General features: G+C 53.6%; 3 protein-coding genes across 14 annotated transcripts in view; 1 reads left to right on the top strand and 2 right to left on the bottom strand.

The window, feature by feature from the left end:
* LOC104672334 (testisin) overlaps positions 1-1,593 on the bottom strand; it is a 36,299-nt gene extending 34,706 nt beyond the window's left edge. Inside the window, exon 1 of the mRNA XM_030924778.1 lies at positions 1,266-1,593. The gene's annotated coding sequence lies outside the window, so the exon portion shown is untranslated. The remainder of the gene's footprint in view (positions 1-1,265) is intronic.
* On the top strand, positions 576-8,181 carry ELOB (elongin B). The gene is made up of 4 exons (XM_030924786.1): positions 576-1,722; positions 1,832-1,966; positions 3,401-3,506; positions 7,502-8,181. Exons 1-4 carry the CDS (start codon positions 1,639-1,641, stop codon positions 7,612-7,614), a joined length of 438 nt encoding a protein of 145 aa, XP_030780646.1. The 5' UTR covers positions 576-1,638; the 3' UTR covers positions 7,615-8,181.
* A 1-nt stretch (position 8,182) lies between these two features.
* Positions 8,183-27,444, bottom strand: SRRM2 (serine/arginine repetitive matrix 2). Of its 12 annotated transcripts, none has more exons than XR_004055400.1 (15): positions 26,719-27,444; positions 22,953-23,224; positions 21,977-22,084; positions 21,617-21,781; positions 21,019-21,096; positions 20,528-20,590; positions 20,403-20,435; positions 20,169-20,219; positions 19,910-20,002; positions 19,070-19,268; positions 11,321-18,021; positions 10,302-10,589; positions 9,127-9,730; positions 8,883-8,996; positions 8,183-8,736 (listed from the first exon to the last, which is right to left on the bottom strand). XR_004055400.1 is itself a non-coding variant. In XM_010376111.2 (15 exons), exons 2-15 carry the CDS (start codon positions 23,192-23,194, stop codon positions 8,727-8,729), a joined length of 8,259 nt encoding a protein of 2,752 aa, XP_010374413.1. In that variant the 5' UTR covers positions 23,195-23,224; positions 26,719-27,444; the 3' UTR covers positions 8,183-8,726. The 12 variants fall into 12 exon arrangements, 8 of the variants coding, with proteins under 8 accessions (XP_010374413.1, XP_030780633.1, XP_030780632.1 ...); XM_010376111.2 differs by having other exon boundaries at positions 9,127-9,240; XM_030924773.1 differs by having other exon boundaries at positions 8,883-8,993; positions 9,127-9,240.
* Positions 27,445-27,961: the final 517 nt, after the last annotated feature.

The raw sequence follows: 27,961 nt of genomic DNA, 5'->3' as shown, positions 1-27,961 counted from the left end.
CCTCCCTCAGCCTCCCAAACTGCTGGGATTACAGGCGTGAGCCACCACGCCCAGCCAGACACTGGGACTAAGAAATACATCTTTTTTTTTTTTTTTTTTTTTGAGACGGAGTCTCGCTCCATTGCCCAGGCTGGAGTGCAGTGGCGCAATCTCAGCTCACTGCAAGCTCCGCCTCCCGGGTTCACGCCATTCTCCTGCCTCAGCCTCCGGAGTAGCTGGGACTACAGGCGCCCGCCACCTCGCCCCGCTATTTTTTTGTATTTTTAGTACTGACGGGGTTTCACCGTGTTAGCCAGGATGGTCTCGATCTCCTGACCTCGTGATCCACTCCTCTTGGCCTCCCAAAGTGCTGGATTACAGGCATGAGCCACTGCGCCCGGCCAAAATAAATCTTTTTAGCCTGGCCAAGAGCTCTTCCCAACAATTATCTGTCCAATGCCTCAGGACACAAGTAATGGAGCAAGACAGGTTCTGCAGGGACTGGGATGCTGAGGACCCTGGGAGCAGGGGTAGGGGCTGCAGTGAAGCGCAGTGAAGTTACAGGAGGGAAGGGACTTTGGGGGACTCCCCAGGGAGGACCCAGAGGCCACAAGTCAAAAGTAACAATAACTAGAACTACAGCTTAGAAAACAAACATGCAGCGCTAAGACTTGCTGAGATTCTACGCAGTTCACAAACTGTTCCTCTCCCATCCAGAAGAGGAGGAAACTGGGCTTCGATGAGGTTAACGGCCCATGGCGGCAATCAGCAGCGGAACCCAGTGACGCTCCTTAGCCACTCTAGATGCCGAGGCAGCAGCGGCACCCCCCACGTTCCGCCCACTCTCAACAGCCGTCAAAGCGCAGCTCGGACTGCAGGGCGGTTTGGCGTCCAGGGTCACCCTCTGGCTCATCTCTCGAACGCCGCCTCCGACACCAGCCCAGCACGACCCAGCCTGGGGTGTCTCTCTGCAAGGGAGAGGTCAAGTGGGGGACCCTAGCTCTCATATAAATGCAACTTGGGGCGATGCAGGATAGTGTCCAGCATTCAGGAAAGGGGGCCTTGGTGGAAAGAGCGGCCAGCCAGCAAAATCAAGTCTCTAGGTCTTTTCAGAGCCGAAATGCAGCCGAGCGGGAAGGCGGACAGGCGCCCAGGACTCCTGGGGCAAGGAGCTGCCCCTTCCCTCCTCCTGGGGAAAGCGGTAGCCAACCGCTCCCGTGCCTCCTAGCCCAAGGAGTTCGCCCGGGCCACCCCTAAGCCCAACAGCAGCCCCCAGGGCTCCTCACAGGTCATAAGCCCCTCTGAGCCGCGACAGTCCTCGCATCCAGGTCGGGGCAGGGAGCGGGGGCGACTGTCTCCAGCACGGCGGCAGAGGCCCAAAATGCGGAGCCTGCCCAAGATGGCGGCCACGACTATCAGGCGACAAGGCGGCCCCGGGCTCGCTGTGCCGGAGCCTGGAGCCCGCCGAACCGCACCGACACGGAGACCTCGCCTCGGCCACTCCCGAGAGGGCGCCACCGCCTCCGACGGCTATCCCCGGGGTGGAGATGGCGGACGCACGACCCTAGGAACCGCCCGCTTCCAGATCACTTAAAATGGCGGCGGCTGCGGGGTGGCACGGGGCGGAGCAGCGCCGGGGAAGGCGGGGCGGCGCGGGGCATGCCGGGGCACGCGCGGGCTGCCGGGAACGGGGCGGAGCGCGGCCGCGCCGGCGCGTCGAGGGGAGAGGCAGCCGCCGCGATGGTGAGCGGGCGTGGGGGAGGGGCGGCCGGGCCGGGCCGGGGGCGGCGGGGGGCGGCTGGGCCGCGCGGGGGGCCTGGGCTTCTTGCTCACGCCGGCCCGCCGCCCCCAGGACGTGTTCCTCATGATCCGGCGCCACAAGACCACCATCTTCACGGACGCCAAGGAATCCAGCACGGTGTTCGAGCTGAAGCGCATCGTCGAGGGCATCCTCAAGCGGCCTCCTGACGAGCAGCGGCTGTACAAGGTGGGTCTCGCGGGCGGGCCTAGGGGAGCGGGTACCCAGCGCCGGGCACGGGGCTGATGCCGACGCTGTCTGCGATGTAAACAGTGGCGGCCGGCGACGCCTGCGGGCGCCCGAGCTGCGGGCTGGGACATCCGTTGTGCGGGTGAAGCGCGAGCTGCGCTCGCCGCGGGGATCTCCGGTCCAGGGGCGATGTTTAGACCTCGTGCTGGACCCTGGGCTCCGAGGGCACCGTGGCATCCAACCCCTGCAACGGTATCGCCCGCGCCGTGCAGTTGACGAAATTGAGGTTCGGCTTGGTCTCTTAACCGGTTAGCCGAAGGTCATTGGCAGCGCCAGGGTTCGAACCACGACCCCTTAATTCCCAGCTTTCTTCGCAGGCCCATCGGAATCACGCTGTCCCCCGGGACACTCCTTGGGGTGGAGGGTGGCGGACTCAGTTAATGCAAAGAAAGTCTGGTCCCACTCGTTCTTCACCAAGCAACCGTTTGTTATTACCTCCCGACCTCCTGCTGATGTTCTAGAAGACCCCCTTTCCCCTTGCAAACGAACTGAGATTATTCAGTTAGAATGGCTTGGGGTTTGGGGTCTGCATTGGGAAATCAGATGCATCAGCCTCTGATTTACGCCTCCCAACATTGTGAGGTTGTCGCCTAAGTGCATTGATCAGATTCTAGAGCTGGAAACTGGGAAACTGACTTTTAGCTCCAGGCTCAGAGCCTCAGCTCTCATGGTCTCCAAAGGCCTTTCCTCACTGATAACTACTGGCACTTAGCGAATATTAAATGGCGGTTGCCTGTGCATGTCCCATGTGCCACATGTCTACTTAGTGCTTTATGTTCCTTCCGAGCTCATTGAAACCCTCTGGTGGCCCTATGAATTGAGAATTCTGGTAATTCCTAGTTTACAGATGAGGAAACTTTGCATCAGAAGGCTCAACTACCAGCCAGGAGCGGTGGCATGGTCCTGTAGTCCCAGCTACTCTGAAGGCTGAGGCAGAATTGCTTGAGCCCAGGAGTTCCAAGCTGGAGGGTGCTATGATAGCACTTATGTAGGGTCTGTGCCACTATACGCCTGGGCAACATAGCGAGACCCTGTCTCTAAAATAAAAAAAATGTTCGAATGCCTTGTCCAAGGTGTCAGAGCTGGGATTGAAACCCAGGTCTGCCTATCTCCAGATTAGCTTAGCTCCTCAAATTAGATTTGCCTGGAGAATTTGGATAAAACCGGATTCTAAAAGCCCTACCCTGGGAGGTTCTGACTTAGAAGTTCTTGGATATAACCCTGGAATCTGTGTATTTGACAAGCAGAGCGGTGGTCCTGGGCCACACTGAGGGAACTCTCTTCCTCCTTGGACTTCCTGTGTAGTTGCTGGTCAGAGGTCTTTGGGACTTGCCCGACATGGGACCTCTCCCAAGATCCTGCTTCTCTCCTCAGGATGACCAACTCTTGGATGATGGCAAGACCCTGGGCGAGTGTGGCTTCACCAGTCAAACAGCACGGCCACAGGCCCCAGCCACAGTGGGGCTGGCCTTCCGGGCAGGTGAGAGGGGACTGGGCTGGGTGGCAGCCAAGCAGGTTGGGGACACCGTTCCAAAGAGGGTCATCAGGGAACCTGGAGTTGAAACCTTCAGGGCAGTGTCTTCCTCGTGCCTAAAGAGCTAGCAATATCCTTTCACAATGTGTTTGTTTCCTCGTTTTTTTTTTTTTTAAAGAAGCAACCAAATGAGATGCTTACAGAAACCGAAGCTTATTTCCCGAAGCCAGCTCACATTTATAGGCGCTGAGTTCCTGGCTCCGTGCTCTGTGTGTTGCTCTGTGTGTGGCTTCCACTGCCCTGTCTCATCCTCTCAGTAGCCCTGGGAGGTCCACATACCATGATCCCTGTTCTGCAGATAAGGACACAGGCTTACCGGCAGTCACACAGGGAGCCATGGTTAGGATGCTGGCTGCCGGGCCCTTGCTGGAGTCAGACATCATGCCAAGCTCTATTCTGTGTATCACTGAATCCCTCTGCATCTCTATGTGGTTGAGATTTGGATTTTGCCTGTTTTCAGGTTCAGTGAAGTGAGCCCTGGGAGGTTAGGTCACCTGCTGGGACTGCCACATCTAGGATTGAGATCCAGAGCCTGTGCTTCCATCAGCCATACCCCACCCCTGCCCAAGCTTTAGAAACCTGGGGATTAGGGAGTGGTTTACTACTCGCCAGGGTATCTTCTTCCATCCAAGAGAAAGGGAGGGGAGATTTTAAATGTTTTGTCTCTGGGAACTTGAATAGAGGTTATAGAGCTGTGTTTTCACAGCTGTGGACCCAGCAGCTGTGTGGATGGCTGAGAAAACTTTATCCAAGTTATAAAGAATTATTAATATTTTTCTGCCTATAAGGAAACATAGCAGAGGTTGAAGAGGAAGAGTACAGTCCTAGCTTCACCTTTCCATTCCATAAGTTCAGGCTAGGCCTCAGTCTCAGCATCTATATCCTCTAGCCAGCTACCTTGCCCTCCTGGCCCCGGTTTTCCCTTCTTAAAGGGGTGTGATGACACTGGCTTCACAGCAAGGTGGTATGAGTCCTCATGCACCCCAGGTCTGGCCTGCTGCCAGTGCCCAACAGATAGGAAGCTTCAGAGCCTTTCTGTGGGCTCTTTCTGCCCAGATGGTGATGTTAAGAGTTAGGTGCAGCCGGGCGCAGTGGCTCAAGCCTGTAATCCCAGCACTTTGGGAGGCCGAGGCGGGTGGATCACGAGGTCTGGAGATCGAGACCATCCTGGCTAACATGGTGAAACGCCGTCTCTACTAAGAAATACAAAAAACTAGCCGGGCGTGGTGGCGGGCGCCTGTAGTCCCAGCTACTCCGGAGGCTGAGGCAGGAGAATGGCGTGAACCCGGGAGGCGGAGCTTGCAGTGAGCTGAGATCCGGCCACTGCACTCCAGTCTGGGCGACAGAGCGAGACTCCACCTCAAAAAAAAAAAAAAAAAAAAGTTAGGTGCAGGGCTGGCACAGACATACAGGTCGTGCCCTGTACATGGGTGCATTTTGTTGTTGTTGTTTCTGAGACAGAGTCTCGCTCTGTTGGCTAGGCCGGAGTGCAGTGGTGCCATCCCAGCCCACTGCAGCCTCCACCTCCCGGGTTCAAGAGATTCTCCTGCCTCAGTGGCCTGAGTAGCTGGAATTACAGGCATGCGCCACCACGCCCAGCTAATCTTTGTATTTTTAGTAGAGATGGGGTTTCACCTTGTTAAGTCAGCCTGGTCTCAAACTCCTGACCTCAGGTGATCGTCCATCCCAGCCTCCCAGAGTGCTGAGATTAGAGGCTTGAGCCTTGGCTCCTGGCCCAGGGGTGCCTTTCTGAAGACAGCAAGTGAGTGCCAAGAGCATATCTGGTCTGCTTCCCCCAGAAGTGTCACTTTCTCTAATTTGAACAGTGGTACGCTAGAGGTTTGCTGTGACTTGGAAGATATTGATAGACCCATTTTGCAAGTGAGAAAATCAAGGCTAAGGAAGGTGACTTGTTTTTCCCCCACAACCCTTAGTATGGCATGGAATGTGGTGGTGACTCTGGATCCCAGGTCACATCAGCCCTCTTGCAGGTGATGGCTATCTTGATAGGGGTACAGCATGGGCCGTGAGCTCTTTGCTTCCCCATGGACTGCTTGCAGAAACACACTTCCTGGGTGCAACTCAACCCATCATCATGTTATTCCTAGGCCTTGAATGGGTGCCCCACCCTCCGCCTCTCCCCTCCCCCAAGCTTACCACTCAAGAAGATAAGACAGTGTTTCAAATCAAATGTTAAAGGGCATTGTCCAGGCTCATCACGAAACAGGGAGGTAGTGAAGGCACGAATGGTCACAGGTTTGTGGCTTGGAAGATGCATTAGATTAAGCTGCGTCAGTTTCTGAACCTTGGCACAGTGGACACATTGGGCTGGATTACTGTGTGGGTTGCCTTGTGCACCATGGCATGTGGAGCCGTATCCCAGACCTCTACCCACTAGATAGCGTTGGAACACCCCAACTCCCCAGTTGTGACAGCAGAACTGTCATCAGGCATGCCAGCTTTCCCTGTGATGCCTGATCAGTTGAGAACCCTGAGCCAAGCAGAGATGGGTCTCCTAGCTGGAAGAGAGCACAGGAGAAAAGCTGTGGGTTTGTTTGCTGTGTGTTGGGGTGACAGTAGGGACAAGACAGGGAAGGCCTTTGCTTTCCTGGAGCCAGTCAAAAGGGCAATTTGTCCAGTGGTAAGTGCCCCCACGCCCAGGATGTCAGGATGTCTTGACTTTTGGGGGTGGGTGGATTGGAGGTTCATCTGAGGAGGGGACCCGAGTTGGACCCTGAAAGTCCAGAAACAACCAGCCATTCCGAGTGCTGGGACCAGCAAGTGCGAAGGTCTGAGTTAGGAAAGAATCGAGAGCCAGAGCCTGAGAGCATGGGAGGCAGAGGGAGAGACAGACAGCAAGGACTTGATGGTGTTCAGGGCATGATGGGAAGCCACTGGAAGGTTTTTTTTTTTTTTGAGACGGAGTCTCGCTCTGTCGCCCAGGCTGAAGTGCAGTGGCCGGATCTCAGCTCACTGCAAGCTCCGCCTCCCGGGTTTACGCCATTCTCCTGCCTCAGCCTCCCGAGTAGCTGGGACTACAGGCGCCTGCCACCTCGCCTGGCTAGTTTTTGTGTATTTTAGTAGAGACGGGGTTTCACCGTGTTAGCCAGGATGGTCTCGATCTCCTGACCTCGTGATCCGCCCGTCTCGGCCTCCCAAAGTGCTGGGATTACAGGCTTGAGCCACCGCGCCCGGCCTGAAGGTTTTAAGCAGGGGAGGAATAGTCTAGTTTTTTGTTTTTGTTTTTGAAACGGAGTCTTGCTGTGTCGCCCAGGTTGGAATGCAGTGGCCGATCTCGGCTCACTGCGAGCTCCGCCTCCCGGGTTCACGTCATTCTCTTGCCTCAGCCTCCCGAGTAGCTGGGACTATAGTCACCTGCCACCACACCCGGCTACTTTTTTTGTATTTTTAGTAGAGATGGGGTTTCACCGTGTTAGCCAGAATGGTCTCGATCTTCTGACCTTGTGATCCGCCCACCTCGTCCTCCCAAAGTGCTGGGATTACAGGCGCCCGCCACCATGCCTGGCTAATTTTTTCCGTATTTTTAGTAGAGACGGGGTTTAGTGTTAGCCAGGATGGCCTCGAGCTCCTCCCAAAGTGTGTGAAGGAAACAAGGATATACATTCTGGGTGAAGGGTGATGCTGGCTGCAGGTGGTCAGCTCTCAGACTCACTAGTGGACATGGAAGATGAGGAAAGGGGCCTCAGCATGGTCAGTGGGAAGGGCTGGGGACCTTCAGGTTGGGCCTACAGGGGTAGGAGACATTGCCATGGGGCCACGGGGCAGCTGGAACACGGAGGTCAGCTCTCTGGAGACCAGCTGTGTGGACAAGTGTTCGCATGGAGATCCCCAAAGCTGCAGATGATCACCCATGAACACCAAGACCCCAGCTGGGGCAAGAATTGGGGTATTTCCTTCCAGCTCTGCTCCTTCCTCCACAGATGACACCTTTGAGGCCCTGTGCATCGAGCCGTTCTCCAGCCCACCTGAGCTGCCCGATGTGATGAAGCCCCAGGACTCGGGAAGCAGTGCCAATGAACAAGCCGTGCAGTGAGGATCCCCAAGAGGCCCATTCCCCCCAATAAAAGAGATTTGGGAGTCTTCCTGGTTGCTGCCTCTTTTTCCCGACCCTCCCTGGGATGGGTCCCACTCCCTGTGGGCTCCTTTTGGGGCTTGTGCTTGGCAGTTCCTGTGCTGTCCTGTCTCCCAGATCCTGGCTGAGAACTTGGCCCAGCCTGCTGCTTAAAGACACCATGGGTACCTGGGTTGCCTTGAGACCCAAGCCATTGTTAGCAGTTAGCCAGCCACACCAACCACTCCAGGGGGAGGGACACAAAGACCACAGGAAGCCTCAGGGACAACAGATTCCAGTTTTAGGCCTTTTTCCTTCTAAGTGACCCCCACCCCCACACTCTGCATGTCCACTTCCAGGGGCCTCTTGTCCTGAGGACAATGGCCAAGAGCAGAAATACAAGCTGGAGCCTGTGTCCTGGTTTGACAGTACGTTCAATGAGGGAACCCCAAAGCGGACCCACACAGGTCCACCCACACTGGGGGCTGTAATCAGGGAGGGAGGTGGCTGCCCCCTTACCACACCTTTAATAAACAGTCTACAGACCCAGTTCCTGCATTTCTCATTTTTATTTGACAGAAAAAGTTGCTCTTGCTGTACAGATTTTAAAAAACCAAAATGCCTTTAAGAAACGTGAAAAGTTGGGGGGAGGGGTACACAACCTCATGGGGGGCAGGAGGGACCAACTAATTCCAACTCCTGCCCCTTCCTTCCAAGAACACCTTATACAACCTCCAGTCCCAACCACCATCACAGTCACCCCTGGGAACTTTTGGATACAACTGGGGCCATGCCTCCCAGGCCCTGACTCCAGGCTGGGGTGTCCTGAACTGTATCCTCCCCTCCCCCAACTCCCATCTGCATTCCCTCCCACCCCAAACCCCCCAGAACACGTGAACCAGGAAGAACTCACAGAGATTAACATTTCACAGGAACAAAGAAAAAAAAGGAGAGGGAAAGGAAGCCCTTCATCCGAGGGCTGCTAAGGTTTAAAGGAGAGCAGACAAGGACCCTCCCACGGCTCTGCTGGGGAAGAAGGGACACTCCCTGTGGCTCCAGAGCATTGGGGTCTGGTGGAATCCCCCAAAGACAATTTATGGAGACCTGCAACAGAAAATCCGGGTCAAAAGGGAGTTCTGACCCTAGTCCTCAAGGCCAGCTTCTGGGCCACTCCCAAAATGGGGCTGCCACCCACCACCACCACAACTGGCTCCCAGAAGGCGGCCTCAGCCTTCCAGGAGGATGCGCACCTGGAGGAGCGGTGTCTCATGGGCCGAGGGCTAGGTGTCTCCCTCCTGCGCTTGTGGCTGGGGGATCGGCTGTCCCCACGCTGGCCTCTCCGGGAACCCCGCTCACTGCTGCTGCTGCAACACAGGACAGACATCAGGCCACAAAGTGGCACCACCTCAGGCACCACAGATCCACAAAGTTTTCTTGGTAGAAAGCAGTGGCAGCCAGACAAGGCTGGGTGCTGACACCTGCAGTTGGCCTTACCTCTGCTGGTCCCGTGGCGAGGGCTGGGGCGAGGGACGGCGACGCTCCACAGGCGAGTAGCTGAGGGACCGAGAGTCCCTAAGGGAGTCTATTGGCTTCCGGGGACTGCGGGACCTGGGGAACACAGTAGGATCCAATAGCACCACGCCCTTTCAAGCACACCGGCCAGCACTCAGGACCACCCGCCCAGGTCCTGACCACCAAACCTCACACCACACAGGGCCGGCCTCAGACCCACCTTTGTCCGCTCACTCACCCATCCGCCCGCACACCATCCACCGAGTGCCCAGTGGGCAGGCACAGGGTGCAGCGGGGGATGCAAAGATAAAAGACAGTCCCTGCCCTTGAAGGAGCTCAGTGGTGAAGGCAGGCACGCACGGCCCCGTGTGTGGGAAGCAGGGCTGGATGTGCGTGGCTCTGGGGACCCAAGGAAAGGGGACATGGGGCAGGGCAGGGAAGGGGCAGGGCAGTCTTCTCGAAGGTGCTGTTTGAGCGGAGTCTTGCAGAACGAGGAGTTCACCAGGCGGACAAGGAAATTCCAGGCAGAAGGAACAGCATGTCCAAAGGCATGGGCTCTCCTTAGACTGCAAGGCGCTGGGTGTGGCTGGAGCACAGGGCATGTGTGGGGGCGGGCAGGAGGAGAACACAGGGCGGGCAAGGCCCGTTGGTGAAGAGCCTCACACGCCACTCCCGCAGAGGTGGGGCTTTGTCCTGCAGGCCACAGGGCGTCCTGAAGGATTTGTGGAGTGGAGGGAAGTAGCCAGATGTGCGTTTTAGAAAGGTCCCTCTGGCTACATGTGGAAGAGAATGGCGTGGAGGCGGGGAGACAGGGAGGAGGCTGTGGACAGAGTCGGGAGAAGATGATGGTGGCCAGACCAGAGCCCTGGCAGTAGCAACAGGGAGACAAAGCTAGAACCCTGGGACCAGGCTATGTGTTGAGAGAGGGAGAGGAAGAAACCAAGGACCCCCCAGTCCTGGCCTGAGCGCCCGTGGATGGCGCAGCCCTTCGCCAGAACAAGGTGCAACGAGCGGGGGAGAGAACAAGTGCCTCTTCCCCCACGACCAGATGCCCAAGGTCACGTGAGACACCCAGCGGGGAGCTCACACCCCAGGGCCCCGTCTCTGGATAAGTCACTCCCCCACCCTCCTTCCATCTCAGGCAAGGCAGCACTCACCTCCGCTCGCCAGGGGGTGGCTTCTTGGGGCTTGCAGGTTTGGGCAAGGCCTGAGGGCCAGGCTTAGCAGGGGAAGGGGAGGAAGAAGAGGAGGAGGAGGAAGAGGAGGAGGAAGAGGAAGAAGAGGAAGAGGAGGACGAAGAAGAAGAGGAGGAGGAGGAGGAGGAGGATGAAGAGGAGGAGCTGGAACTGGAACTGCTAGAGCGCCTCTTCCGTTTGGCTGGGGTTGGCTCCGGAGGACGTCCCTCTCGAACAGCCTCCTTTGGGGCTGGGGTGGGGCTGGGGACCCTGTGGGAGGAGAGGAGTGTCACAAGGAGACAAGCTGCCCCAGCCCCAACCCTACCTTCCTTGGCCTGGAGGAACGGCAGTGGGGGGAGGGGTGCCTGAGAAAGGCGCTGGGAGCTCTCCAAGCCCTGTGAGCCAGCAATTCTCTGGAGAGCAGTGGTGCGAGCTGACCCAACCTCTGCTAACAGAAGCAACAGGCTGGGGCCCGCAGCATAAGGGATCAAGGTTAAACCTCAAGAATGTCCCTGATGGAAGAATAAGGCCTCTGGGCTCAGGTGTGGAAGCTGAAGCTGGGTAGTCTCCTTCCTCGGAGAGCCGCAGCTTGGGGAGGCCCCTGTGAGTGCAGGTTGGCTGGGGAAGGGGCCGTCCTGCCTGGAGGCAGGGAGAGGGATGGGATGACCTCTGAAGATCCTTCCAGCCCAGGGAGTTCCTCTTGAGGTCTAACTGCCATCCCTCCTGCTGTAAAATTAAGTCCATTTCCTCTAGTTCTGTCCTCTGTAGAGACGGAAAACTTATCATTATCCTCTAGAGAATGAACCTTCGGAGACTTTTATCTGTCCCATTCCTCCACCCTCCGCCCCCGCCCCAGCATTCTCTTCTACCCCCAGCCTGAGGGTCAAGATCCCCATACCTCCTCCAAGAGTCAAGCACCTGTGACACGGTTTCTCCCTCCCCACTCCCAACCCATCCCCAATACCTCCCCACTGAAGGATGCTAAAGTCAAGCTCCCTCACCTTTTCAGTGCCACCTCAGGTTGCACAGGAAGGCTAGAGCCCTCCGAGTCACTAGAACTGGAGCCAGAGGAGGAAGACGAGGACGACGATGAGGAGGAGGAGGAAGAAGAGCTCGACGACGAGGAGGAGGAGGAGGAACTCCGCCGCTCCTTTGCTGGCTGCAGGGCGGCTAATGCAGAAGGCTGCTGGGCCCCAGTAGAGGCAGGTGGCTCCCCCACATCAGAGTGGGGCACCCCAGGGGCAGGGACAGAGAGCATGCCATTGTGGTCACCAGCAGAGGACGTGGTCGTTGCCACTGCCCCAGAGGAAAGGGACTGAGACCCTGCTATGGGGGTGGTCTGGGCAATCAAAGAACGGGACTGGTCTGAAAAAGCAGAAGGCACAGGAGACCTTGGCTGATCCTGTGCTGGAGGAAGAAGAGACTGTGAAGGAGCCTGGCCCATCCTAGAGGAAGGGGAGGGAGCCCGTTCAGAGGTCATTCTAGACTGGCTTGGGGCAGACGGTGGTGTTCTGGACCTGGCTCGGTCAAGGAGCGGTGGTGAGGTTCTGCCACTGACACGCTCGTAGGCAGAGAGGGGCACCCTGGGGCTGGTGAGGTTTGCACCAGACAATGTTGGAGCCATCCTAGCACTGGAGAGGCTTGCGGGGGCCAAGGCTGCAGCGGTTCTGGAGCCAGCAATATTCACAGGAGCTGTGGCATGTGCAGACCGAGGACCCACCAGGTTTGCAGAGGCTGGAGCCTGTGGTGTTCTGGAGCTGGAGGGATAGTTTGCAGCAGTTGGTGGGGTGCCAGAGCCTGTGAGACTCAGAGCTGCCAAGGCAGCTGGGGTTCTGGCCCCTGCTAGGTTCACAGCTGGGGCTGTGGGAGTGCGAGGGTCAGCCAGGTTCACAGCCGAAGGTGCCACCGCTGTTCTGGGGCTGGCCAAGTTCATGGCCGCTGCTGCAGCTGGCGTTCGAGTGTCAGCCAAGTTCACTGCTGTTGGGATGGCAGGTGTCCTAGCGCTGGCTAGGTTCATGGCTGCCGCAGAGGCTGCAGGAATCCTGCTGGCAAGGTTGGCTGCTGGGGCGGTTCTGAGACTCATGAGAGGCACTGGGGCTGGAACCTGGGACATTCTTGCAGCAAGGCCAGCAGCAGACATGGACGGAGGAGGCCGAGCAGTGCCAAGACTGATAGCGGTCAGGGCAAGTGCAATCCTGGACTGAGCATGATTTTCTGGCACAGATGTTCTCTGGTGGTCAGGTATTCGGGGACCTGGACCATCCATCATGGAGCCACCGGCTTGCTGCAGGACAGACATGGGTGTTCTAGAGCTGCCAAGGGGTTCAAGCATTCCAGGTGATCTGCAGCGGTCAAGAGGTGTTGGGGACATGCTAGGACGACTAAAGCAGCTCATTCTGGAGCTGTTGAGTGCTACTGGAGGTGTCCGCGAACCAGAATGATTTCTTGTTGCTGGAGGAGTAGCAGACCGTGAACGATCAGAACTACTTCCAGATGCAGAACGCCTGCGGATGGCTGGAGGAGATCTTGTCAATGACCGTTTGCCCCGAGCTGTTCGTGGAGTACGGGATCTGGAGCGGCGGCGGATAGCAAGTGGTGAGCGACTTCGAGAACGTTTGCGTGGCAACAGCGGCGTTCGAGACCTAGAGCGGCGCCGAATAGCTGCAGGTGTCCGGGACCTAGAGCGGCGGCGTGTCACTGGTGAGGTTCGAGAGCGGGACCTTCTTCGAGTTACTGGAGATGTGCGAGATCGAGACCTCCTTCGGGTGACCGGCGATGTTCTGGATCTTGATCTTCTGCGAGTGATAGGTGAAGTTCTGCTTCGAGATCGCCTCCTGGTTACTGGTGGAGTCCTAGATCTGGACCTTCTGCGTGTCACTGGTGGAGTTCTAGAACGGGAGCGCCGGCGTGTTGTTGGTGTTCTGGACCTTGAACGACGACGGGTTACTGGGGGTGTTCTGGATCTGGATCGCCTTCTGCTCACTGGGGATGCTCTTGACCGGGATCTTCGTCGAGTCACTGAAGTCCTGGACCTTGACCGTCTCCGGCTGACTGGTGAAGTTCGAGACCTAGACCTACGTCGGCTTATCAGGGGGGTTCTGGACCTGGATCGCCGGTGAGTGGCTGGAGAGGCTCGAGATCTAGAGCGTTTCCACGGGGCTGGTGATGTCCGTGAGCGAGAACGCTTCCGACTGGTTGGGGGTGTCCGAGAGCGGCCTCTTCGGCGTCGAGAGGAGGTCCGGGAACTTTCCTGCCGGGCAGGGGACCTTGAGTGATAACCAGAGCCTCCCCTCCGTCGCCGAGTAACCCGTGACCTTGACCGGCTCCGCTGTCTTCGCCGAGAGGTTGACTGAGAAGATCCAGACCTATCTCGACGTCGGGTTGTTCTGGTTTTCTCTCTCCTTGAGCGGGAACGGGACCTCTGTAGTCCACGAGGCTTTGGTGAAGGAGAGCGGCCTCTCCTTGAGGTTGTCTTAGTGCGTGGAGATGAAGCTGAGCGCCGTCGGCGTGAAGACCTCGACTTTTCGACTGGCTCCGGGGAAGACACTGAAGGACTTCTCCGGCGCCTTGGGGGAGTTCGAGAGCGAGTTTCTGGTGAGGATGAGGCAGAACGGCTTCTACGGGAGAGTCTGGCCTTCCTCGTTAGCTCAGGAGATGATCGAGAGCTGCGACGTCGAGGTGGTGTACGAGACTTGGTCTTGGGCTCTGGTGATGACCTGGAACCTCTGCGAGCAGTTCTGGATTTGGGCGGATGTTCAGGAGAGGACTCGGTACTGCTGCTTCCTTCAGGAGAAGGGCCCCTACCTTTGCTTGACGAACCTGATCTGCTTCGTCTGGGAAGGGCCCGAGGGGCTGGAGCTTTAGGTTCAGGAGAGGAATCAGAACCACTCTGTGCCCTCGGTGCTGCTCTTGGCTTATCTTTCACTTCAGGGGAGGAACCAGACCTACTGCGCCGAGGAGAAGGTCGAGATTTGCTGTCAACCTCTGGAGATGATCCAGAGCGACTCCTCTGCCGAAGTGGGGTTCGAGTCTTGGCTTTAGAATCTGGAGAAGAGTCTGACTCACTTCTTTCCTGAGGGGATGCACTGGGTTTCACATCAAGTTCTTGAGAGGATGCCGAACGACTTCTCTGCCCCAAGGGAGTCCGAGCCACAGGTTTCTGATCAACTGATGATTCTGACCCACTTCTTTCTCTCTGGGGGGTAAGACACTTGTTGTTGAGCTCTGGGGATGATGGAGAACGACTCCTCGGCCTAGGAGTCTGAGGCAAAGCTTTCGGTTCTGGCGAAGAATCACATTCGCTTCTCCCTCTGGATGGTGTTCTAGGTATATCTTTCATTCCAGGAGAGGACCCAGACAGGCTGTGCCTCGAGGGTGTCCCAGACCCATCTCTAAGTCCTGGAGAAGACCCAGACCTGCTTCTCCTTGATGGAGTTCTGGGTAAACCATCTTTCATTTCAGGAGAAGATGCAGAACTACTTCTTTCTCTCGAGGGTGTTCTCGGTACAGCATCAAGCACAGGTGAAGAGACGCTCTGATTTGAAGACATCCCTGCCTTTTCCACTGCATCTGGGGATAACTCAGAACTGCTGCGTCTAGAGGATCTTGTCGATTGTTCTTTCATGTCTAGAGATGGATCTGTTTCCAGCTGATTAAGAAAAGGTCCATTCAAATCTTCTTTAACCTCGGAAGAAAATCCAGTATTCATTTCTGTACCAAGTGGGCCTGAGTTTCTAAATTCTAAAGATGAATCAAAGCTGTTCTCCCTGAGTGGGGAGTTAGACAGTTCTTTATGTTCTGGAGAAAACTGTGGCCCACCCCAAGATGAGGCCATTGCAGGAATTTCTACTGCTTCCAAAGAAGCCTGTGACTGGCTCTGATCAAGAGTCAAAGACACAGCAGGCCTTTCTTCTACTTCAGGAGATGATTCAAAGTTACTTGCAGACATTTCTTTAAGTTCTGAAGACAAATGAGACAGGACTTGGCTTGTGGGTTCTTCAGACTTCTCTACCACCTCCATTAACTCTTCATCTTGGCTTGATGTAGGCAATGCACTATTTTGCTCTTTTGTTTCTGGAGATGATCCAGCACCACTTCTTTCCCTTGACAGGGTTCTAGGTGTGTCTTTGAACACTAGTGAAGACTCAGGTCTATCCTGTACTGGAAAGGGACTAAATTTGTCTCTTTGTCTAGGAGGTGAGGCAGTAGCATCCTCCTGAGGGAGTAAGGCCATTTTCTCTTTTGATTCAGAAGTCTCCAATCTACTCTGCCCCAAGAGAGAATTCGAGTCCACTGTAGGATATGAAGAAGAATCAGACTGGAACCTGCTCAGCTCAGGAGACATTCCGGATTTCAATGTAGGACTAGCTGACAACTCACCTCTATCTTGTCTTATTGGAGATCTGGATGCCAGCTCAGTGACTGGAGATGAAGACCTGGACTGCCCTCCCTTAGGCGATGTTTGAGATTTGCTCTGCAGAGATGGTGATTCTGAGTGACTCTGTCTCACTTCTGGACTTGAAGTATCAGATCCGTGGTCTGGTGAAGTTTGAGATTGTCCTTTCAGCTGCAGAGATGAGAGTCCAAAATAGCTCTCGCCTGGTGGTGTGCTAGATTTTGCTCCTGCACACAGAGAGAAGGATCCAGGGCAACTTTGAACTAGTGAGTCTTTAGACTTCTCTTGGGGACATGGCGACTTTGATCCAGAAAGACTTGGCCCTGGTGGAGTTTGGGCCTTCACTTTGGGGTGTGGTGAAATAGACCCTGAGTGACTCTGTCTTGGCGGTGTTTCAGCTTTCACTTTGGTATCCGGTGAGGAGGACCTAGAATGACTGTATCTTGGCAACAATCTGGATTCCACGTTGGAGCAGGGAGATACTGATCTGCTTCGCCGTGGAGTTGTTCTCGATGTCACCCTACTAGGACTTGGAGAAGAAGAGCCAGAATGGCTTCTTTGCCTTGGTGATATTACCGCCTTCACTTTGGGTTGTGGAGATGATGACCTAGATGGGCTCTGTCTGGGAGGTGTGCTAGATTTCACTCTAGGAGGAGAGGACCCTGAGCAACTATGTCTAGAAGGGGTCCTAGATTTCAACTCAGGGTCAGGTGATGATTCAAAACAGCTCCGTCTTTGTGGCGTTACAGATTGCTCATTGGCCTGGGGACTTGTTATGGACCCTTGCCTCGGTGGTGTTCCAGATTTCACTTTAGAATGAGGAGATGAACTGGAATGACTTTGTCTTGATGGTGTTTTAGATTTCTGTTTAGGTGGCGGAGAAGAACTGGAGCGACTGCGTCTAGGTGGCGTTCTAGATTTAGCTTTACGTTGGGAGGATCCAGAGCGACTGCGCCTGGGTGGCGTCTGTGACTTCTGTTTAGGACATGGGGAAGACCCTGAAAGGCTGCGCCTCAAAGACAAGCGAGATTTTGCTTTGGACCGTGGTGAAGACAGAGATCTGCTCCGCCTTGAAGAAATGCGTGATTTCTTCATTTCTGGGCTTGAATTGGACCTGCTTCTTCTCTGAGATGTTCTGGATTTGTTCTTCCGGTCTGAAGATGAGCCAGACCTACCTCTTCTTTGAGGTGATCTAGAGTGAGATCTTCCACGTCTAACTAAGCTTCTACTGCGGGATCTTCCTCGTCTTGGTGTCCTAGATCGAGACCTCCCTCTCCTGGCTGGTGTTCTGGAGCGTGAGCGACCACTGCGTCTAGCTGGGGTTCTAGAGCGTGAGCGGCCACGTCTGGCTGGGGTTCTGGAGCGTGAGCGGCCACGTCTAGCTGGGGTTCTAGAGCGTGACCTGCCACTTCTCCTGGCTGGTGATCTACTACGAGACCTCCGTCGTACTGGCGATCGGGTCCTAGATCTGCGCCTAGCAGGTGTTCTAGACCGAGACCTGCCCCTCCGGGCTGGTGTTCTAGACCGAGACCTACGCCTGGTGGGTGTTCTGGATCGTGATCTCCGCCTGGCAGGTGTTCTAGAGCGTGACCTGCCCCGCCGGGCTGGTGTTCTAGAACGAGATCTGCCCCGAGTGGCTGGGGATCTAGAGTGGGACCTCCCTCGCCTTGCTGACCTAGACCTGCCTCTTCTCTGGGTATTTCTGCTCCTAGACCAGCCTGGTCGCTGAGGAGACCTAGAGCGGCCACGTCGCTGGGGGCTTCTAGATCTTCCCCACCTCTGTGCAGACCTGGACCTACGCCACTGGGGAGATCGGGATCGAGAATGACCTCTCTTTGTAGGGGTTCGAGACCGAGATCGCCCTCTCTTAGTGGTGGCAGGGCTACGGGACCTCCCTATCCTACGGGAAGGGGTATGAGAATGTGATTTATCCCGTTTTGCTCGGCCATGTGAGCGATTCTTGGATGTGGGAGAAGAAGAAATTTCTCGGTGGGACCCCAGAGCTGGAGCAGGTTTAGGACTTTCTGGGGAAGAGCTGGCATGCCGAGAAACTTTGGTAGGTTGAGGGGATGGTGGGCTGCTCTCTGAGGAAGAAGACTGGGGAAGTTTCTCAGGAGACTTAGGTGGTGAACGGCCCCGAGTGGGAGAGGCCTCAGATGGGGGGTTCACTGGCTCCTGGCTTAAGGGGGTTGTTGCAAGGAGTTGTGGGGAGCCGCCATGTCGCTCAGCAAGGAGCGGAGTGGGAGCAGGTGGTTCTGGGCCTGTGCTGCTCCTTTCCGGAGAGGGGCTAGGTCGAGTTGCAGATTTCTAAGAGTGAAAGAAAGAGTAGGGATAGGGATTCATAAACGCCAAAACTTCACATCACTCCTAAGATCCCAACACCCTTTCCAATAACTTTTCTTTTACACATCCCCTGACCACAAGCGATCACTTTCATTCAATAACAATGAATCATATAAAGGACAGTGGGGAAAACATATGAAGACATGGATAGTCTGAGAATCTTAAAACTGAAAGAAACACAAAATGCAAATAACTAACGCACTATTACATTTAACAACAAATACCACTACAAAATGTTATGAAAGCGGAAAAAACTATCTTTAAATGGAAAAATAAGCAGTTTCCTATAGCGAATGGCAACTTCACCTTTGAAGAATAACTCTATTAAAAGAAAAGAAACAGCATGAATAAAGATGTGAGAACATGATTTGTTTGAAGAGTAAAAAAGCAGACCAGGATGGGTAGAGTACAGGAAATGAGAAAAAGACCAGATTATTAAAAGCCTTAAACATAATTCAAAAGCAGTAAGGAAGTAGTTAAGTTTCCAAGGTCAACCAACTTGTAATTTGGAAAGGTAACCCTGGATGACATGAAAAATTGATGAGAGAGGCCAAGAATTTACACTGTAATCACTAAAGCAAGAGGAAAAGATTAATGCTTAAAATTAGAAAAGAAAACTATTCCAGTGTTTCATTCAAACTATTGGTGGCAACCCAATGGATTAAACAGTTTTAGTGAGACATAACTAGCATTTAATGAAAAAAGAAAAGAAAGTAGAGGCATTACACGGCGTACACAGATAAAATACAACTTTTGTTCCAGTTCTATGTATAAACAAGACACAATATAAAACCTATTAATATCCAGTGAGATTTGATTCTAAAGGGTTCACAATTCAGTCTAGTAACAATACTAAAAGTTCTGCAGATACAGTAAGAGAACTGGGAGATCAATGCAGAAAAAAATAACTGAATTTATTTTAGTAAGTTACTACGTCTCCCTTTCACGTCACAAGTTTATCCTAAATCTATACACTTGCAATCCAATGAACATCACCAACTCAGTAACATACCTCCTTCTTGTCTTTATCTTTGTCTTCGTAAGGGCTGCTAGGCTGTTTTGTAGCAGGCTCCGGGCTACTAGGCCGTTGTGCGTTGGTAGTACCTGGTTCACTGAAAGGTGCATCTCCCTCCCCTCGCCGCCCTGAAGTAGGGGAAGGACTTCGCCCAGTCAATGCAGTTGTATGAGTTTTAGCTGCAGCACTTCGAGACCTACAGGAGTTAATTGAGGATGGGGGAGAGGAAGGAAATCAGCTCAAAGGGAGAATAGGAAACCCCCTCCCCAACTCCCATCCACCTTTCCTAACTGTACAACCCTCTTCCAAAAAGCCTGCTTAGTCGCGTAACTCAAATCATTCACTGAAATGCAAGTACAGTCCACTTTGGTTCTTCTCTTCCCAACACAATCCCAAAGAGTGTTCTCCCTCTACCCCTTCACTCACCTCCCCCAAACATCCCCAAACCATCCACCCAGCCCACTCCCTACCCACTTCATTCACAACTCACCTCTGAGCCCACCTCCTTCAGGAAGCCTTCCCCGATTAAGGAAGCCAGGGTAAGGATTCCTTCCTCCCCCAGACACCACGAACAAACCACCACCCCCCCTATTCTGGCAGTCCATATACATCAGAACGAAACAAAAAATAACAAATAAACAAAAACAAAAAAAAAAGAGAAGGGGAAATGTATATGTCTGTCCATCCTGTTGCTTTAGCCTGTCAGCTCCTAGAGGGCAGGGACCGTGTCTTCCGAATGGTCTGTGCAGCGCCTAGCACACCGTGGGCGCTCAATAAATATTAAATTAATTAACCCATCATTCCCTCTCCCTCCCTTCCTCCTGGACTACCCCTTACCGACTGCGGGAAGTATCAGAGGAGGAAGCAGAGTCAGCAGAAGTTGAACGGTGGGCCCGGCGGCTCTTGGGGGCTGGTGTTGTACTCCGAGACCTGAAGGAAGACCACCGCCACAGCTCAGGGTACTGCTGTACCTGCCCTGGATTTTCCTCACCTACCCCTCAACCCTTTACCAGTCAGGGACATAAATGATTCAACCCCTTCCCACTAAGGTGGCGTTCACTTACTTCCTAAGCAAATTCCCCACAAATTCACTTACCGCTTTCGCTTTTTGTCCTTAGATTTACGTTTGCTCTTTGGAGTGGGAGACCTGGGAAATAAGGAAAGGTTGTTACAAGTAACTTTTTTAAAAAAGGAAACAAAACCAAAAGTGAAATGGAAAGAGTTAGGGAATGTTAACAGGAGAAAGATCAAGGTATTGAGCTTCACTCCAAGAAAAAGAAATCACCACTCTACATGCCACTGTGCCCCCAATGAGTTAAAGAGCTCTTACCTATGCTTACGTTTCTTGGACTCAGATTCTGACCTGTCGGAAAAAAGAGAAGAAAAAACATAAAAAACACCTCTGCCTGAATTCAGCAAGCCTTCTCCAATCACTCAAGTACTCACACCTCGTACCTGTGCTTCTTCTTCTTTGAGCTTTTCTTTCTCTCCCGTCGAGGAGAGCTGCTCTCTGACCTGCTAAAGATGGATTCAGAAGCAAGATCATTCTGCTTGGCTTCTTTCCTGGCCCTCCCACTTACAATCTCTCCCCTAAAAAGGTTTCTAAAACACCTGAACATACTAATAGCACTAATGCCCCAGACCTAAGCCCAGGACTCCTTTCTTCCTTCTCTAGCAAGTAACTCCTTAAGTCAACAAACCTCAAAATGAAAGAAAATTCCAGAATCCAAAATGCTGCTGGCTGATCTTAATTGGCAGCATTGCAATTTCAACACTTCCCCACTGCAAAACTCAGATATTCCTTTAAGATGAGGCCTCAATGGTAAGTCCCCGCTCCCTGACAACTATCTCCTGCTTTGTGGAAGCCAGAACTGTCCACTTCCAGAGAGAGAGTGGAACACAGGATTTGTCCTCTGGCTAGCAAAGTAAATTTCTAACTAACTTACCGTCCTCTATCTTTCTTCTTTTTTTTCTTCTTCTGCTTTGGGGTTGGTGAGCGAGAACTGCTAGACTCCCGAACAAGGCTGGGAAAGATAAAAAGCAGCAGAGATGGGTGTTAGGGCAAACGTTCCTTTCTTTTCTTTAAAAGACAGTCTCAAAAAAATATTTTAAAAAATTTTAAAAATAGTGTCGCCCTGTTGCCTCAGCTGGGGTGTAGTGGCAGCATCATAGCTCACACTGTAACCTCCAACTCGTGGGCTCAAGAGACCCTCCTGCCTCCACCTCTCTAAGTAGCTTGGACTACAGGCATGTGCCACCACCCAGCTTTTTTTCTTTTTGTAGAAATGGGGTCTCACTATATCGCCCAGGCTTGTCTCAAACTCCTGGCCTCAAGTCATCTCCTGCCTGAGCTTCCCAAAATGCTGGAATTACAGGCGTGACCCACTGTGGCTAGCCCTTGGACAAATTTTCTTGGACACCTCAACTTCAGAAAAACAAAATCTGAAGAGTCTGGGAAGAAATCAGTCCACAAAACGAAAAAAACAGAGCAAGGATCTTACAATCAAGAAAAGAAGCTGACAGTGGTTTCTTGCCCTTGTATACCTGTAAGGTTTGGGAGGCTCAGGAGCTGGCTGTTTAGCTTCTCGGGCACGACGCTGAGGATCAAAAGAGCTGCCATCTACGTAAGAATCACTGATGCCAAAGGCAGCACGGAGTCTTTCATTCTTCTTCTCATTCAATTCTGCCAACTGGTGAGTCTCCGTGACCCTAGAGAAAAGAAGGGCAAAAGTCTGAAGGAAATATAAAGGACAGAGCCATATTCAGAACCAAAGTATAAGCAGGAGCCAAATAAGGCATGGGAAATGCAGACGAAAGCAGGAAGTCCCACGTAAGGAAAAGGACAGGAGCGGCAGCCAGCAGCCAGAGTAGAGTCCAGTCATCGAGGGGGAGTGCAACACTCACGCTGGCCTCTGCCCTGGGGTCTCCTCCTTGCCCCCAGGGTTCACATCCTTCTCCAGCAACATGAGTCGAAAGGTCGCCACTTTCTCCTGAATTTGCTGTTCCTCGTACCTGAAGAACAAATCCCTTCAGGGTTAAGCTTGACAGGACACTTTCCCCAGTCCCAGGTTTCCATTTCCCTCATTCCCAAAAGGGGCCCTTCCCTCTCCATGCACACACAGAACTTTTCACTCGCTGTCACCCAAAAGTCCCTTCTCTTCAGTCTAATCTTTTCCCATTATCTTTCTTCCCTCTACTTACTACTCCCGCTAGAACAGTGGATTTTATATATGCTACACTTCAGGGGCCAAAGAAAAAAATTAAGCAAGCAGGGTTTCAAGTGCTCCTCCCCAACTTCAACAAGAACGGGCCTTTCATTTCCTGGGATTCCAAAGTGAGGGATACTGTATAAAAAGGTCACCATTGCTGAAGTTTAAAACCACTGCTCTAAAAGAGTTTTCTGCCTTAATGTGCTCCTTTTCCAAAACTTCCCTTCCCAGCCCATGATTCCCTCTTCTTCAAATGTTCTTCTAATTCCTCTTTTCCTGCCCATGCTACTTTCCAAGGTCTCAATCCTTACATCCATTCTTCTTTTCTACCAATGACAACACCTATCAGCTTACCTAGCTCCTCTACCTGGTCTCTGCTTTCCCATCTCTCCCTTGAAACACATTTTTGTTCCTCAACGGCCCCTCCCTTCTCCCATGTGCCTCCATTTAATCCCTCAGGCTCCCATCTACGCCTCAGACACACAGCCTTCTCATTTCCCACTCAGCACTGTCCCTTAACTGTTTTCAATTCTCTAGAGCTCATTTGCCTCCTCCCCTACCACAACTCCTTGCCAGGCCTCTTTTCAACCACCCTAAGCTCCCTACATCCCACCTAACACCCCCAGCTCTGCACTCATTCAGTGCTTGACTCTCCCCCAGCTCTCCCTCACCCCTGCTCTTCCATCATCTCCTCCAGCTCGAGGCATCGCAGCTCGACGCGCCGCTTGCGCTCGTGGTCCAGGATGTCAGGATTAGGCCGCTTCACCAGGGCAGCCTCCAGGCGCCGCAGTTCCTCCTCTCCCTTGTAGTCAGGCCGCTCACCCCGGCGGCCCCGCACCAGGGACAGGTTGCGCTGGACGTAGCCGTTGGTGCCGCTGCCCCGGGGCGTCGGCAGCCCGATCCCGTTGTACATGGCCCCGTGCCCGGGGGGGCACCACCGCTCCTGAGGGGGAGCGGGGAGACACGGGTCAGGCCCCTGGCCCCAAACTAACCACTTACCGCCCCACACCCAAGTCCCTGCTCTCCTTCATCCCTATTTCAACATTTATCTTCACACTAAGTCTTCGCTATATAATGCTCCACCATCCTCCTGGTCTCCCAAAAAAACCACTTCGTCGTCCTTCCAAATTTCCTTTCTACCAAATCACAGCCCAGTTCTTACCACCTTTCTCTCTAAATGCCCTTGCACAGAATTCTAAATAATCCCTCCCTGCACCTAGATTTTCTTCTTTTTCCACCCTAGGCAAACAAGGATCTTGTTCCTCTAAAACCTCTCCACACTGTCCCTTTTCATTCTCCTTTGGCCCCAAAATGCACGAGTGGCATCTTACCAACTACTCTAATTTCTAACCTCTAGTAACCAACCAAGGCCTCCTGGGCAAAACAAATACCAGACACAGATCTGTGGCACCCAAGGGCCTCTAGTCCATGTCCAAAGACTCTCCCAAAAACTGACCTAAGGATTTCAGACCACCCTATATAAATACGAAATAAACTACACAGCCCCTAGGTATCTGAACAGCAGACTAGTTGGTTCAGAATGTGCAGCCTCACACCCCAACTAAAGGCCGGCACGCGCATCAGAAACACACATGAACCTTGGAAAATCTTCGTATACTTCACCTCCCAGGTAAGGGCCATTTCCTTGATTCCAAATATTTAAAGATCCTATCAACCATCCTGATATTTTATTCCTCCAATTTCTTTCCTCTCAATAGGATTTACAATTTGCAGTTCCTCCAAGTCTTGCCAGCTGTCAAATATTATCTGCTTTCAACTCTGCTCTATTTAAACACATCAAACCAGTCTCTGTTCCAACCGTTCCCATACTTTCTCCATATACCTTGCTCTAAATCTAGAAACCCTCTCTACACCCCACTTTCATTAATGTCCAACTGTTAGCCTTCCCCACCAATCCCCTGGATAGCACTTCCTAGTTTTTTTCTCCCAGCCCTGCCGCTTCCTTCTTTCCTGTGTTAACCCCATGCCTTGTCCCAGGTTCTAGCCTTTCAACTAGTCCCAACCCTGATGTGACTCTGAAAAATTCTCAAGTCCCAGTTTTTCTAGTGAGATTCCTTGGCTACATAAATTCTCTCATCCTCATCCTCTCCAAGATAATTTCCTAGAACATACATGTATGAGGAAAAACTACTCAGAAAAAACCCTACGGAATAGGCAAAGTGGAGAGAGTAATCAAAGACATAAAAGAACTGGATAAAAGGGAAGGATGTATTTAGAAAATTCCAGAATGAAGAAGCATCATACAAATGTTTGGAAAAATATACTACTGCATGCACGCACACAGAGTATATAGAAGGGTGCTAGCCCATACCTCCTCACCCTAGACTAAGGATGGGTCCCTACCCAATCCCAGTAGCAGACCCAATATCGAAAGTACAAGGTGACAGAAGCTAAACCTGGAAAAGGCAAGCAGAAATCCAGGAAAAAATGAAAAACATTATAATTCAAAAAATCAATTTCTCTACATCCCAATCCTCATTTTCATCTCCTAGCTCCAATCCTCCCCAGTTTAAAACTAGGTCCTTCTTTGCCTCTCCCTACCCTACCAAATTTCTGCTTCCTTTGCAGCATGTTTTTGACCTGCAATTAATTCTTCAGCTCAACCATTCACCCACACTTTCATACCACCTCACACAAAAATCCTCCCACTCCCTAAGAAGGGAAAACCGAAGGGAAACCCAGGCCGGGTAACGTGGCTTACGCCTGTAAAGCCAGCACTTTGGGAGGCCGAGGTGGGCGGATTACCAGGTCAGGAGATTGACACCAGCCTGGCCAACATGGTGAAACCCCGTCTCTACTAAAAATACAAAAATTAGCTGGGCGGCGGCGCGTTCCTGTAATCCCAGCCACTTCGTCGGCTGAGGCAGAAGAATCGCTTGAACCCGGGAGACGGAAGGTTGCATGCAGTGAGCTGAGATCGCGCCACTGCACTCCAGAATGGCAACAGAGCTAGACTCCGTCTCAAAAAAAAAAAAAAAGAAAAAAAAAAAAAGAAGGAAAACCAGTAGGTGCTAAGCAAAGGATATTAGGTCACAATGTTTCGGAGAACTTTTAGGTAATGAGCCACCCCTACCCCACAAAAAAATACGACGACCCCACAGCATCTAATGGGGTGCTAAGACACGGAAAGTAGGAACATCAACACCACAGACAAATCACCAAACGATTTTATAAAACTCTTAAAGCGGGGGCCACAGTGGATATGCAAAAGTTACCCAAGATAAAAGCAGAAAATAAAAGGTACAAAGGAAGACAAAAAGACCCTTTTCTGTTGGGAAACTATCAGAGTGCCAAGCTAACAAGGAAGTAGAAAGATATCCTTAAATTCAACATTAAAATTTGCAAAAAAGGAAACGGTACCAAAAGGGGAGACAAGGGTTGTCCAAGAAAATGGACATCAGGAAGCACAGCCAGCTCAGCACCGGGGCGCTCCAGGGCGGCTGAGTGGACACAAAGAACCCAGAAAGCTAAAATAGTAGCTTTAGAAGAGCCCTAAGCCCACGCACTTAGAATGAAAGGCAACAAAACACTCTGAAATTTTGATCCAGATTCGTCCTAACTGAAGCCGAGTGGAAACCAAGCTTCAGAAGAGCTATGTGCCAAATAACGCCTGAAACCAACCAGAAAACTTAAATACGACTCCGGCGTTTTCTTCCCAATGAAGGTCTCCAAAAGCCTCCTTAGTTTTAACACGAATTCTCGGGAAACGTTAAAAAAGTGTAAGAAAAAAGGAAACCGTCTACCTTGCAAATGTAAACTGAATGCCTTCACTTTCTTCACAATTTTTAAGATCTGGGGTTTCTCCCCGCCACTAACAACTCAAAGGCTTGATAGCGCAGTCCAAACCATTTAAATCCGGCCCACGGAGTTCAAGGCCCTCCCCGCAGCGCCGGGGGCCTATTTTCGGCCTTGCGGAATGGGGGAGGGGGCTGCGCGGCGTCCCGCAGTCTGGGAGGCCCCTGGCACGGGCAGCCCAACGCTGAAGAGAAGCCCGAGGACAAGACATCGGCAGCCTGGGGCAAAGGTCCGGGAGCACGTCCCCCGCCGCCGCCGCTTCCCCGCTACTTAAGGGCCGAAAGCGGCAGTTGCGGGAAGGCCACCTCGGCCGCACGTGTGGTGGGGAGGAGTGAAGCCGAGGCGCGCGCGCTTCCACCTCGCCAAGGGCGCTCGCGAACCCCAGTACAGGCGGCCGCGAGCGCCGTTGTCATGGGGGAGGGACGGGGGATCGAAGCCCGCGCGCGACAAGAACGGCGGGAAGGGGGAAGGGAGGCGAAGGTGTCCGCGCCAGTGAAGGGCGGAGAGTGCGCGTGCGCGCGGAAGAGCTCGGCGGCCTGCGCCGTTCTCCGCGCGCTTTGGCCTCGCGCCGAGGCCGCCGCCCCTCCCCCACCCGGCTCGCTGGCTCCCTCACCCTCTCACCCGCCGCCTCCGCCCGCCGCCTCCGAGGGGGAGAGGTCTTGCCGCCGCCGCTGCTCGAGCTCCCGAGTCCCTCGGGGTCTGAGACCGCCGCCTCGCCTCGCCGGTCCGCCCGCCTCAGCCGACGCCGACGCCTCCTGGCTTCCTCAGGGGCCGCAGCGGGCTCCGACTGCGCCACTCGCACCCCGCCTGGGCCGCGCTGCACGTCAGCACGACTAACTCCGTGCGTCAGCACGCAAACGCGCGTCGCGGGGCCTGCCGGGAACTGGAGTGCGTCCCGCAGGCTTTTGCGCAGGCGCCGAAGCCACACCGGGAAGTATCGTTTCTTCAGGCACAAGGCAGGTTTCACCCCGTTGCCAAAAGACTAAGCGTCCCGTTGGCCGGTGCAACGAAGAATGGAGGAAGCGACCTAAGACGCCGCGTTTTCGGAGGCCTTCCGCTGCAGGGAGGAGCCACAGGGCCTAGCGCCACCTAAGCGGCGCCCGAGCGCGTCTCGTCTCCCGCCGTCGAGGCAGAGCATTCTGGGAGTTGTGGTTCGGACGTGTCGCGGAGCCCGGATGTAATTTCGGCTCTGGGCGCGGCGGCCATTTTGTCTCCCCATGTTGGGAGACGATAGCCTAGGCGCAGTGGTGCTGCCGCTTTTGTGTGAGTGTGGGTTTCCCGAGCGAGCCCGCGGCTGCACAGCAGTCCGCCTTCCCGTACCCGAGAGAAGCCGCCTCTGACCCCAGCCAGCGGGCACCCCCGGAGCCCCCGAGACTGGCTGCAGGCCCTAGACTTGCACCAGGGGCCCAACCAGCTGCCTGTGGCATGGGCCACGCTCTCCCGCTGTAGACGGGGCTGAGGCCCGACGGCTGCTCCTGGGGGGTGGAGTTCTCTTCGCTTCCGGTAGGGCAGCCAGGCCAGGGTCCCACCGGTCCCGGGACGTGATACCCGTGGAGCGGCACATAGAGGAACAAGTCAGGAGAAAAATAATAAGCACCTTAAAGTTTCCACTTTATGGTACCGTACTTCCTGTTAATGTTTCTAAACTCGTGATTCTGGACCTGATAATCAGCTCCCGTCCCTCACAGCAGAGTTGTAAGACGCTGGGCTGCTCCGGCACAAAATCATATCTAGCCCCACCGGTGGCGAACAGCCCAAGACGTGGGCTTAGCTGTCCTAACCAACTCAGGTGGCCTTGATCCGCAACAGAACGCGGTGCCACGTAATGAACTGTCCATTTGAGTGCAAAGATTTATGTTTGATA

This window comes from Rhinopithecus roxellana, chromosome 20 (assembly GCF_007565055.1).
Source record: "Rhinopithecus roxellana isolate Shanxi Qingling chromosome 20, ASM756505v1, whole genome shotgun sequence".
Taxonomy (NCBI): Eukaryota; Metazoa; Chordata; class Mammalia; order Primates; family Cercopithecidae; genus Rhinopithecus; species Rhinopithecus roxellana.
This window is presented reverse-complemented; position numbering and strand designations above follow the sequence as displayed.